The 12927-nt window shown below is 37.0% G+C and overlaps 2 protein-coding genes across 3 annotated transcripts in view; one reads left to right on the plus strand and one right to left on the minus strand.

Annotated features, from left to right (window-relative positions):
- LOC107587787 (40S ribosomal protein S9) overlaps positions 1–1421 on the minus strand; it is a 3526-nt gene extending 2105 nt beyond the window's left edge. Inside the window, exons 1-4 of the mRNA XM_016275700.1 lie at positions 1349–1421; positions 789–901; positions 586–708; positions 225–411 (exon numbers count right to left, since the gene is read on the minus strand). Coding sequence (XP_016131186.1) covers positions 225–411; positions 586–708; positions 789–885 — 407 coding nt within the window. The 5' untranslated portion in view covers positions 886–901; positions 1349–1421. The remainder of the gene's footprint in view (positions 1–224; positions 412–585; positions 709–788; positions 902–1348) is intronic.
- Positions 1422–2954: 1533 nt separating this feature from the next.
- Positions 2955–12541, plus strand: LOC107587790 (RNA binding protein fox-1 homolog 1-like). 2 transcript variants are annotated; one of them, XM_016275704.1, is made up of 12 exons: positions 2955–3073; positions 4567–4803; positions 8386–8565; positions 8852–8905; positions 8993–9085; positions 9163–9220; positions 9344–9403; positions 9524–9665; positions 10030–10069; positions 10583–10653; positions 12097–12178; positions 12292–12541. In XM_016275704.1, the coding sequence occupies exons 1-12, from the start codon at positions 3068–3070 to the stop codon at positions 12334–12336; spliced, it is 1068 nt and encodes a 355-aa protein (XP_016131190.1). In that variant the 5' UTR covers positions 2955–3067; the 3' UTR covers positions 12337–12541. The 2 variants fall into 2 exon arrangements, with proteins under 2 accessions (XP_016131190.1, XP_016131189.1); XM_016275703.1 differs by lacking the exon at positions 2955–3073 and adding an exon at positions 3923–4009.
- Positions 12542–12927: the final 386 nt, after the last annotated feature.

Raw genomic sequence — 12927 nt, forward strand, 5'->3', positions numbered from 1 at the left:
AAGGTATACGGTTTAATCACCGAATTGACCTTGCAGAATATTTCATTCCCTCTCACCGGGAGGAGTTTAAACATGGTCAGCTAATGAAAGAGGAAGAAAACCTCAATACACATGTTCAGACAATCAGGATGTAACCATTATACACACACCTACATGTACAGGAAAATGTAGATTACATGGTTAAAAGTCCTGAACTATACACATTGTGTACTAAAGCATCTTACCGGATGTGCCTCTGACGGATGAGCACACGAGCATGGTGGATGCTCTTGGCGAGGCCAAGCTTGAAGACCTGAGTCTGCAGCCTCCTCTCCAAGAAGTCCTCCACTTTCAAGCCCAGAATGTAATCGAGCTTCATCTTACCCTCATCCAGCACACCAATGCGCACCAGACGCCTGAGCAAAGCATTACCTAGAAGTAGAAGTTAAACATAAGTGGGAGGAAGACTGATGGATGCAAACCAGACATTAAATTATTATAAGTAGTTATATGGCCTCATTGACGAGGAATTCTTGGCAACACTGAAAATCTGACATGTACTTTTAAATCACTGGCCATAAAAGTTTGACAAATCAGCTAACTTACCTTCGAAGAGACGCTTAGGATCCTTCTCGTCCAGAGTGAGAAGCTCTCTGGCAGCTTTGCGGATTTTGGCTAGAGTGAACTTCACCCGCCAGACCTCCCTCTTATTCCTGAGGCCATACTCGCCTGAGAAGAAAAAGAAAACCAGATTTAAAAAAAAAGAAAACTTTGTCGATTAATTTCCTGCAATTAATTTTTTTCCTTACCAATGAGTTTCAACTCCTGGTCGAGACGAGACTTCTCGAAGGGACGTCTGGGGGTGACGTACGTCTTACTACAAACCCAGCTCCTGGCAACCGGCATGGCGACTTACTGACGCCTGTGAATAAAATAATTCATATAAAAATGAAGAGTGGTAATGCATTTATACTTTAACACTCATTCACGTATCTAGTACTGGTAATTACATTACACTTCATATCAATATTTTATCATGGGACCAAATTCCGATTCAGCAATTCAAATTCCAATTTAAAAACCTCAATAAACTCAACAGCTCAAGGTGGAGATTCTTTTTAATATGAAAAACAGCGCAATGCGTCGCTTCATGACCGACGTTAGGCCTGAACGCGCCTTGTGAAACACGTTGCGCCAAGCAGAACGTTACAACTAATCTCGCCACATAATATAACCTACTAACAAGGTACCGCGCATATAAAACTGCCCCTTTCTACATAATACATGAAATAGCGTCTGAGGGAAACCGTTAACCCTTGCGCCCAGCGGGAAATTTGACCAGAAACACTGAGATCTATGCCGCCATTACCTGTCTGTGTCAGGCTCGTAAAGGAAAGAGAACGTGTGGCCGGACTTCCCGGACATTTATACGTGCCTTATCAACTACATTACCCACAAAGCTTTGCGAGTACGGCAAGAACTGTTTTCCGTTAACATAACGACTTGCATTGAATTGCCTGCTTCCCTCTGCTTCCCTCTACTGGTCAAAATATGAATCGAGAGAGAGAGAGAGAGAGACAGAGAGAGTTTTATGTAGATCCACAAAATACATTAAAAAGCCTTATTATCTACAATTGAGCGAACAGATGATAATTAACGTAAGTTCCCACAGAATATTTTTTTTCCCACAGAAGAATTTGTACTTGCTATATTCAGGTACCATCGGAAATATCATATTTATTAATTCCGACCACACGAATAGCCAACGAAGTCGTATTTACAAGTGAAAAACCTGATTGCCGTGTTGCTGGACTGTTTTGACAATGGTAATTGATTATGGCATTGGAATGATTTTAATTCCGTGCTGCATTTCTGTTATAATTAGGCGCTATAGGAGAGCTTCTAGAGAAAAAAAAGTCACTCACCTTTGAAGGGTCACATTGACGGGTATAATGAGCATAAAGGCAGTATTCAATTAATGAGACAAATTACAGTTTTTCTTCTCACAGCACTGTAAAATTGTAAATGCCTTAAACTATTTATTTATTTATTTATTTATAGGTGGAGATTGCTTTATAGGTGCGCAAGGCAAAACATTGTTTTTTTATGTCTGTGGCTTTACATTTGAGACTTTTTAAGGTAGCATTTGCTTGTGTCTGTTTCAGTAGATGCCAGATGGCAAATCTGTGTCATTAAATTTGGACTAAATTCTGTATTACTGTGCGACTAGCTGTTTAATTTCTATTGGTGATACTAGCACAACTAAAGGAAGAAGGTGGACTATTTATAAAGGAGTGTAACACAACTCTGAACATGTGTTTCTGTCTATCAAATATACCCACTGACACACACACACACACGCAGAATGCCACAACTGTCCAATCAGAATCAAGTATTCCACAGAGCCTTGTAATATAGGAGTATAGACTACATAAGCAGTTCTTGTCATCAGTTCTGTGTGTGTGTGTGTGTGTGTGTGTGTGTGTGTTTGAATGATCCCGCAGCTGTCAGATCACGCACCTGGCATCCTGCCTCTGATCTTTAACCCCAAACCTGACAGCTGATGAGGCCTGTGTGTGTGTGTGTGTGTGTGAGGGGGAGGACATCTCCTATCAATCAGTGTGACTGAAAATACATTTTATCTGCTAGAGGTGTTATTTAAATTCTCTCACAGTGACAAAGAATTAGGACGGGAAAGAGAACAGTTTATGTAAAAAAAATCTCAGGAGATAACCTTTGCATGTTAGATAGCAGCTAATGGAGTGTGCCTGAACAATTATATCACGTTTATGATTGTTCTCCATATCCTCTGCACTAGAACATGGAGGGGTGTTGTGAATGTAAGTTATAAGTGTATGTAAATATCTCAGCAAGTGTGTACACTTTGTACTTGTTGAATAAAGTCTCCAAAGTCTGAAGTCTTCATTTTGATCTTTGACTTGGTCTACGGCCAGCAGCAACGGCACACTGAGTGACATTTTGAGTCAGCAGTACTCAAAACGCTGTAGTGTTTCAGACAACACCTGTTTACATCTCGTAAATCTTTTACAGGGGTGTCAAGTAGCTCCTGGGTTTTTTAAAAAAAGGAATGAAGGTAAGATGCCATGTTCTTGTAATCAGTGAGTAACTGTGGTATATAACATCCCATCTGAAAAAATGGCTATGATGAGAAACAGACACTGATGTAACATGAAACTTTTGTTTCTGCTAAAGGAATCTAAGTGTGGTGGTAGTGATATTTAATCAAAGCTGTGTCTCTCATTGTCACAGTTTATCAGTGAAGTCTAAATTTACTCTGCCTTATCAGCTCAGCGAAACAGCTGATAAAGAGTAAACATATAAAAGTGTGTGTGTGTGAAAAGCTTCATATTGGTTTCATTTCTTTATGTCTATTTTTTTATTTTACTTTATTTTAAGACTCGGTAATGTAACCTTTAAAAAAAACTCTCTGAAATGAAAGGTTTATGTCACAAAAGTCTATTAACCAAAGATTGATGATACCACAGTAATTCGAATTTTCTGCATAAAATGTATTATAGTTTGTATTTGATTGAATTTAATATCTTAAGTTTCCAATTTTCTGTTTGGAGAACTCTAAGCGAATTGTTACTTGAATGTGTTTGAGTGATCTTACCTGTTTTACCTGATCTATAGCATACAAAATGTACACACTTCAGTAGTCACAGAAATCTGGTTGGTCTGGTTTAAGTAAATAAATCAATGTGATTGTTTTCCACTGAACATGAATAGGGTCACTGAGTTTTACAGAGCAGTTGAGTTGTTCGTCTGTTAGAATCAACTTTTATCCAAATAGTCGTATGTCTGTTGAGTGTCAAAGAGTCGGAGGGGGAAATGGGTTGATGATTGAAATGAACACAGTTGGTGTAAAGACCCCTCTTGAGACTGGTTTGGTGCTCTGTGATTGGTGGGTGTGAGGGACTTATGGTGGGGTGGGAGGGTCAAAGCTTTGCATTAAAGCATGCGTCAGTTGTTGGTGAGTATTGGGTCGCCTGCGGAATGCACTGAAGGGGTGAGATGTCTGATTTATACTCCTAATTTCATACATTGTGTCTTTGTCAGGATCTTTATTTGATGTCTTGACTTGGTTTACCTGTGTTTTGTATAGTCTTTATGATCTGCAAACAAAACGGTAACAGTATGTTAGCTTCTTTACAGGCGGTAAATTCAGGTCAGTTTTATTTGGTGCAAAAATTTTTACCAAAATGAAGGTGGTATAGTATGGATTTGTTGGACATGCTTTTTTGACTATTCTTTAAGAAAAGCAGATTTTCAATACCTTCCAGAAATTACTTTTGTGGAAAAATCAGTTGCTGATAAGAATACTTATGTCAAATATATACACTATGAAACTATATTGCTGATCAGTTGCTAAAAGTTTCATCAAACTGACTATTAAACTGACTTGAAAAAACAAGCTGAATCTTGTATAATAATAATTTAAAAAAGTGAAAATTGGTTAAAATGATTTTGGTGGGTTAAAGTAATGTAAAAACATATGTTACCGTGACTCAATGAGTTTACAGAAATTAGCTTCTGTTAGTAAACAGCATATCTGTCTCATTTTAGGGTGCCGCTGCCCAAGAGGCGGGGCCAGGCAATGGTGACCCTTCACTTTCCCAGGTCTATGCCCCGCCTCCATCATATCCTCCACCTGGACAAGGCCCACCCACACCTGCTGCCCGGCTGCCACCTCTCGATTTCAGCGCTGCTCATCCAAGCTCTGAATATTCAGATCATCATCAGTTGAGAGTCTATCAAGGCTCTCAGCATGACGGGACAGAGTCTATAACTGCCAATAACACGGTAAGAACAATCAATAAATGACTGGATTCAGAAGATAAAGCTATTTTAAACATCAGTTAACAAAGGGGAGCTGCATCTAAAGTACATGTGGATAAATAAATAAATAGTTAGTTTTACATATATTTTACAACTTAACATATGAAATAATGAACTAAACTAAAATAACTCAATATATAAATCAAGCACAAACATTTATTTAAAAAACCTAATTTACCTAAAACCAAGCATACCCATGTGAGTATGAAAAATTAAGATTTTACAATGGGAAGCAATGTCCCACTGCTGTAAATTGTGTAGTACAATCAGCGTGTATTCTTTTCAAATGTATTTGCATTAGAGAAGGTATGCCAGGAATATGTATAGGCTGCTGATATATAATCTCATGCTTTGGTCCTCTGGGATCCCCTGTCTGAGATAGCTAAAAATAGCTTTATGTCCTTTACACATCCTTCCTTTGCCTTGTCCAAGTATGGCAATTCAACTGGCTCAGGGCACCATATAGAAGAATATTTAGGCTTATTATGGAAGAAACACTAACCATACTTCCTTTTCTACTCTCTAGTTCTCTTTTCTAAGAGGGAATAATTTGAAGTAATCTTCTATGTTTATATAAAAATAAATAATAGTTTAGAACTAATCTTTCTACTTTACATTTACTCTTAAGGTAAATCATATTCAGTTTGATTTTGAATCAGGTGTTTTCCAGTTAATACTTTATGCCAAGAGTTTTCAAGCTGTGGTCAGGAGACCCCCAGAGGGCCACAATGCGGTGCTCATGTCTGCAGAAGATTTGAGATCAAGGGAGAAAAAAAATATTACAAAATGCATTTTTTAGTGCTATCAAAGTTTACAGAAGAATCAGAAGAAGAATCATCAAATTTTGGGGTCCTTGGCATTAAAAAGTTTGAAAATTCCTGATATAATCCCTGATTACTCTACAGTATGACACATATTGTCATACACTGTGTATTTTACCCAGTCAATCAATCTGGAATACTTTAATTTAGTTGAATAACTTGAACAAATTAAAGACTTTTTGACTTGATAAATTCAATCTTGTGATTTTAAGTGTGATCAATGTAAAGAGATGCATTTACTAATGCTTTCTTAAGACACCAGTAATGAGATGTCAGTCATGAATCCAGATGTAAATATTGTCTTGACAATCTGTAATTACTGAAATATTGTCTTTTGGACTCATGCCATAGCTTGTTCTTTAATGTGTATCACCATATAAGTGTATGATTGTTATTGTTGTGTTACTAATGGCTCATCGGGTATAGTAATTGCAGAAGGCATTTTAAGTTGTGCCAAGGGAATTGTGGGAAGAATTGAAAATAATATTTCACCATGAAAGTTTTTTTTCATTGAAAAGGTTCATGCAATGAGTTCTCTCTTTCTCTGTCACACCATCTTCTGTCCACATTGCTTATACCACTAGAGAGCGCCAGATATTTGGACTATGAGACGCCGCCGTGGAGGGAGGGGTCAAGGGGGGGAGACGGACAGGATGACCCCTCCCCCCTCATCTATGTTTCCCAGGTCCAGTCAGAAAAGCACTCTGCATCGTGACGTGATATCATCACATACCTTCCCATCACACCTTTCCCCTGTCTGTCACTTCTCCCAAAAACCCTCCCTGGCCTGTGTCTCTGGATGAATGTAATCATGATGATGATGATGATGATGATGATGGTGTTTCAGCAGTATTTTCTGTGTGACACCTGCTGTGGTAGTCATTACAGCTAGCAACCAGCCCGGCCAGCTCAGAGTTAACCATAACCATGATTTGTTTGCGTGTGTGAATGTGTGTGTGTGTGTGTGTGTGTGTGTGTGTGTGTCTGTGCGTAAATCTCTACGTGTGTTTCCTGCCTCTTCCTTCCTTATTAATATAAAATGATCTGTCTTGGTTCCAAGAATAGCAGTATACGTTGTTGCAGTTTTGCAGCTGACCTTTAAAGTTATACGCTGAAATACGTAAGCTGCTTGAATTCCCCTGTGCTTAGAGCTCCTCTCTTTCACTTTCTGTTTTGGGGTTCACTCGGTTCTTGACTCTTCCTTACCTTCTTGACCTATTAGGATCAACAACACCCATCATTTCTCTTTTTTGCTACTTTATTGTCTGTTTATTTTACAGTGCAGTGGAAATTAATTTTAATAGAGAAATAGAATGACAGAGTAATTATGCAGCTTCTGGTGAAATGGCGTGAAAGTGAGAAGATTAATAAAATTTTCATTTATGATATTTAAATCTAAGGATACACTGATATTTAAATTCTGGCTGATACAGATAAATAATAATTTTTTTATGGGCAATAATCTATAAATGGATAGTAATATAAGTCTATAGTACTTTTTTAAAGAAAATATTTTAAAATGAAATTAAATAAGCATCACAACATAGTAATGCACAGCATGAAAGATGGAAAAAGGAGGGACATCTGGGATGATTGTTAAATAAAAATAGTAAAAATGAAAATTGTAGAATGAAAGGAAGGGAACATGATGAACCGAATGCACCCCTTTTTACTGCCCAGATTAGAACTGTTTTGTTGCCCTTTACCCTTCAGATCTGTTATGGATGAGTTAAAGCAGAGGTCATTTTGCCTTATTGCTTCAACTTTTTCCATCCTTATGAAATAGATAAAGAATTGGCAAATTGTCTGTCCTTCTTTCTTATTCTAATGACCATTCTTATCATTTGCATAACATTTTTTCCACTGCTTTTAAATTCACGCCACATGAGTCATTGTGCCCTTTTTATTACCTAAATTTATTTTTGACCTTTTCACCATTTTCCCTTCCTCATTTCACGCTCTGCTTGGCTACATTTTCTTCTAGCTATTTCTCTTTTTGAACATTTTTAATACACCTTTTTTGACTTCTTAATCCATTTTTTAATAGTAACAGTTTTGTGCCGTTTGGTGAGGTATAGGCTGTGCAGACATACGAACTGGCATCGTGATGCATTGTGGGATAGTGGATGTGTTCGGTTTGAAGCACAAATACTCCTATGTATTGATCTGCATGGGGGCATTTTATTCACAGTCACGTACAATCAGTGCAATAGGAAATGCTGTGTAACCATGCATTACATATGACAATCTTTCAGTTGCAGCGCTCAGAAAATTACACATTGTTGAGTATGCTAGTAATCTTTAATCACTTTCAGCTGCTGATTTAGTGAGTTCACTGAAGTTAAAATACGATTGTGCTCTATTTTTAAAGCAAATTGTCTTTATTATGTCTATATCTAACAGGCATGTACCTAGACAGCTCACTAAAATGGGAACTTGATCACATTTCCTCACTTTTGCTTGAGAGGAATCACTGGATGAGGAATGCTCCTTTGCGTTTTGTTGTGGTCACTTTATAAAACCAGTTTTTCGCCCAGTAAAATGTTAGATTGCAATAAAGTTTGACAAGAAATCTTACAATAGATAAGTGGTAGTTAGGTTTTCTGTAATGAAATGCAAACTAAAGTTTCTTCTGTTTTTCTTCTCTTCAATATTCTTTCTATGTCTGTTGCCTCCTTCTCCACATTTTCTCCCTCCCTATCTTTCATTCCTGTTTCCATCATAGGACGATTCTTTAGCGCCTGTGACATCTGACCCACAGTCTCTCAGTGTTTCTGTGGCGTCTGGAAGTGCAACAGGAAGTGGAACTGAGGAGGAAGGAGCTGGAAAGGCTCAACCCAAAAGGCTCCATGTTTCCAATATCCCTTTTAGGTTTCGGGACCCAGACCTCAGGCAAATGTTTGGGGTAATAGAATTAGTTTTTGTCCTGAATGTAATGCATTACTCATCAAAAAGTTTCACATTTTTGTAATACAATTAAAGTCAGTGGGGTCCAAAACAACACTGGAACCATCTGACTTTCATTGTATGGACAAAAAAAACAAAACAATTTTTTTTCAAAATATCCTCTTTTGTGTTTCACAGAATAAATACAGTCATACCGAATGTTCATTTTTGTGTGAATTATCCCTTCAGCTAAACCCCTTCTCACATGAAAAATGTTTAGTCAATATCTGTCTTTCATCTCTCAGCAATTTGGCAAGATTCTAGACGTGGAGATCATCTTTAATGAGAGAGGATCAAAGGTCAGTAGGTTCCCAGTTGTGTCGAGTTAGTCGCTTCTTTATTTGAGTTTCAATTGGGATTCAATTTGATTTCAATCCTTTCTTTAGGGTTTTGGATTTGTGACATTTGAAAGTGCAGTGGAAGCAGATCGAGCGAGAGAGAAGCTCAACGGAACAATCGTCGAAGGAAGGAAGATTGAGGTATGAGGGTGATAAGTTTCTGCGTTGGGAGAATGGACAACTGAGCAACTGAACAACTAAATAATTCTGCTTCTCAGGTGAACAACGCCACAGCGAGGGTGGTAACAAAAAAGCCTCAGACGCCATTAGTGAACGGTGAGATTCCTTCATAACATTCTGCCCAAAATTTTACGCAGTATACTTGTTACTCCTTTTTTTTTGTATGAAAATAAAGGGTTGGTAAAATTCAACTACTCACCTATATGTCAATTCCTGTAGCTACTGGGTGGAAAATCAATCCAGTAATGGGAGCCATGTACGCCCCTGAACTTTACACAGGTATATTTCATCTTGACTTTTAATCCATTTTTTAGTTAAAATATAATAGCTACCAGAAACTTCCTGCTCTAGATTGACCGTATGTAATTTGAGTTAATTTTCACTTTTTTGGTTTAATAGTTGCCAGCTTTCCTTACCCTGTTCCCACACCGACCTTGGCCTACAGAGGCTCTGCCCTCCGTGGACGTGGTCGGGCAGTTTACAATACAATCCGTTCAGCTGCAGCCGCCGCCACACCAGCCGCAGTACCAGCCTATCCAGGGTCAGTAGCTCTTGTTATGACCATTGTTACCATAAAACATTTAGTTAGTATTTATAGGTTGAAAAAGCAAAGTAAACCTTTCATTGCACATACAATTGTGCTCATAAGATTACATATCATACATAAATATGTTAAGAATTTTAACTAAATAAGAGGGATCATAAAAATTGCATGTTATTTTTATTTAATACTCTCCTGAATAAGCTATTTCACATAACAGATGTTTATATATACTGCAGGGGGTATGTAATCTTTTTACAATTAAATGTAAAGCTCAATTACATTAAGCTTACATTTAATTGTATTTTTTAAAATTGAATTTATGCCATTATGTAATTTACTACCTACTTTATGTCTCCTGCAGAGTGGTGTATCAAGATGGATTGTATGGTGCTGAGGTCTATGTAAGTTAGCAGTCAACTTCTCTTTATTTACCAGCATCTCTACGAGCATTTCCACAAAAATGTGATTGTTCAAAAAAACTAAAACCACAAGATGTGTTATGAATAACAGTGGTTTTAGTGTTTAAAGGTATGGGTTGGTAAAGTTTTGGTTTATGAGAAGTAGATAATACACTGCCAGAATCTTGTGATGCACTGTTGTCTAAATATAGACTTCTGCTACAACTAACTTCAGTTTCTAAATAAAATGTCACTAAAAAATTATCTTCAAAGAGTTGTATTGACTTTTTGATCAGCTAATATTTCCTTTTTTTATCAAACCTAACTCGTTGCTCAACTGTAACCTTGAATTTGGATGTTTTGAAATTGAATTTCAAATCCAAAATGAATTTTAAGTTGATAACCTAACACAAGGTTGCTCCATTGGGAGAGTTCATGTAGTAAAAATGTTTTACAATTCAAACTGTTTTCTGAATGAATAACAATGTAATGCAATATAAACCATCCTGTTTTTAGGGAGGATATCCAGCCACATATCGAGTGGCCCAGTCCGCCTCAGCAGCTGCAGCAGCCACATACAGTGATGGGTAAGAACCTTAATCTATCTATCTATCTATCTATCTATCTATCTATCTATCTATCTATCTATCCCTCCACATCATCTAGTCAATTGTCCACATCATAAAAGCAGTTTCTCATTCTTTTGAACAAGCTGCGATTGCTTTGGTACATTCATGCAATTGATTATGTACATTTATCTGCGGTTTCCTACATGATCAGTTGCTATCGTCATGTTGCTCAAAATGTATTATATAGTTTTCTGTGCAACAGTCTTACCCCTCAAAACATCTAGTCTTTAGTTCATCGTATAAGTTATTAAATGCAAAATGGTTGATCTGGTTGTCATAAAGTGTCAAGCACATTTTTTACACATTATAATTAGACTTTTTGTAAATTTAGCATGAATTGTGCAGGTGAATCTTGACTTTCACTAATGAAGAGAATTGATAAACCATTTCTCTGAAATAGCTTCATCTCATAAATCTTCTGAGATTTATGAGATGGTTCATCTCATAAATCTTCTGTTGGAAAGCATATACTGTATAGACAGAGGACAACACAAGAGTTACAAATTCTGACAATGGACTTTCTTATTTTTTTTATTTTCATCTTTGTGCCCATATTTCTTTTTCCTTTTCTATATCACAATGACATTGTAATGTGCTTTTTTTTGGTCAGACCACTAGTAAAAGTGTAAAAGTGTCTCTTTCAATCAATATCCCACATATAGTAACGTGTAAATTTGTACTTTTGAAATTGATATATGGCATACTGTTCAGTACAGTAACTGTCAACCAAAATTTTGCCATAGTTTACATCAGGTAATACTAACAGAGTGCACTGTTATACTGACATTTTGACTATCTTGTTTGTGAACAATGACACAAAGACTTTTCATTCTGATGGCACTGATATGTTCATTGACATAAATACTTACTTTTGAGAGATTAACTAAAGATTTTGAGTAAGTTACAGGCTTTTGCAGGTAATCCATTGTGTGGACGAATTGTTTTGAGAAATGCACATACTTCTTTGCAAATATTAAAGATGATTCGAGAAATGCACCAAAGCAACTGAGAACAACTGTAAGAAGTGCAGCCTTCTACATTTCAATACAGTAACTGTCATCCAAACTGTTGCCATAGTTTACATCAGGTAATACTAACAGAGTGCACTGTTATGTTGACAACATGACTAAGCATTTCGACTATCTTGTTTGTGAACAATGACACAAGGACTATTCATTCTGATGGCACTGATATGTTCATTGACATAAATACTTTTGAGAGATGAACTAAAGATTTTGAGTAAGTTACAGGCTTTTGCATGTAATCCATTGTGTGGTGCTGTTTGTACAAATTGTTTTGAGAAATGCACATACTTCATTGCAAATATTAAAGATGATTTGAGAAATGCACCAATGCGACTGAGAAAAACTGTAATTAATTAATTAATTTATTTATTTTAAGATACGGAAGAGTGTATACCACAGCAACAGACCCCTACCATCACTCAGTGGGACCCACCACCACTTATGGAGTTGGAACAATGGTAAGTTACAGTGTGAAATCACCACACATGGCGAATACAGTCAGTTGTTATTAAATACACTTTCTTGATATAACGGAATGTCTGATTTCTTCTATTTCTTCTATTACAATCAGGCAAGTTTGTACCGTGGAGGCTACAACCGCTTTACTCCATACTGAATAAAATCAGCTCTGTGACTCACGTCTGACAAACAAAGAGACTTTCGCTTGCTGTGTGAACTGCTATCTGCTATCTGCGTTTGGTCTTGAGATTGTAAAAACTGCTAGTATTTATTAGGGAAAAAATGTGAATCCAGGCTGAAAATATAATGAATTATATTTAAGGACTTTTATTTAATTCTTAATTTAAGAAAATACCCCACCCAAAAAATTAATAGTACTTACTTATCAGCCAGTGTCTAACTGATCATGTTATGTACAGTACATACTGATACTTTCATTAGAGTGGCGTGATATGGAAGTTATCATAAGTTATCGAGCCTCATAGGAACAAAGAGTCCCAAAAGACTCATTTTATTACAACCTCTGGATCTGTTGCACTGCTGAAGGATGATATACAATAGATGAAGGCATACCTCTAGTGGAACTTTCCCCAGACTGAGAAATGCTAAACTCTGAACCTGTCTAGTATGTTTAGGACTGTGTGCGTGTTGGAGTGTCTTTGGAGTGTTCGAGTGGGTGTAATTTTTCTGCTGTCACAAGCAATACTGTGAGATACAGCAATGGCACTGGGGTTGGTGATATACAGTA

Source organism: Sinocyclocheilus grahami, unplaced genomic scaffold, assembly GCF_001515645.1.
Source record: "Sinocyclocheilus grahami isolate Dianchi unplaced genomic scaffold, SAMN03320097.WGS_v1.1 scaffold96.1, whole genome shotgun sequence".
Taxonomy (NCBI): Eukaryota; Metazoa; Chordata; class Actinopteri; order Cypriniformes; family Cyprinidae; genus Sinocyclocheilus; species Sinocyclocheilus grahami.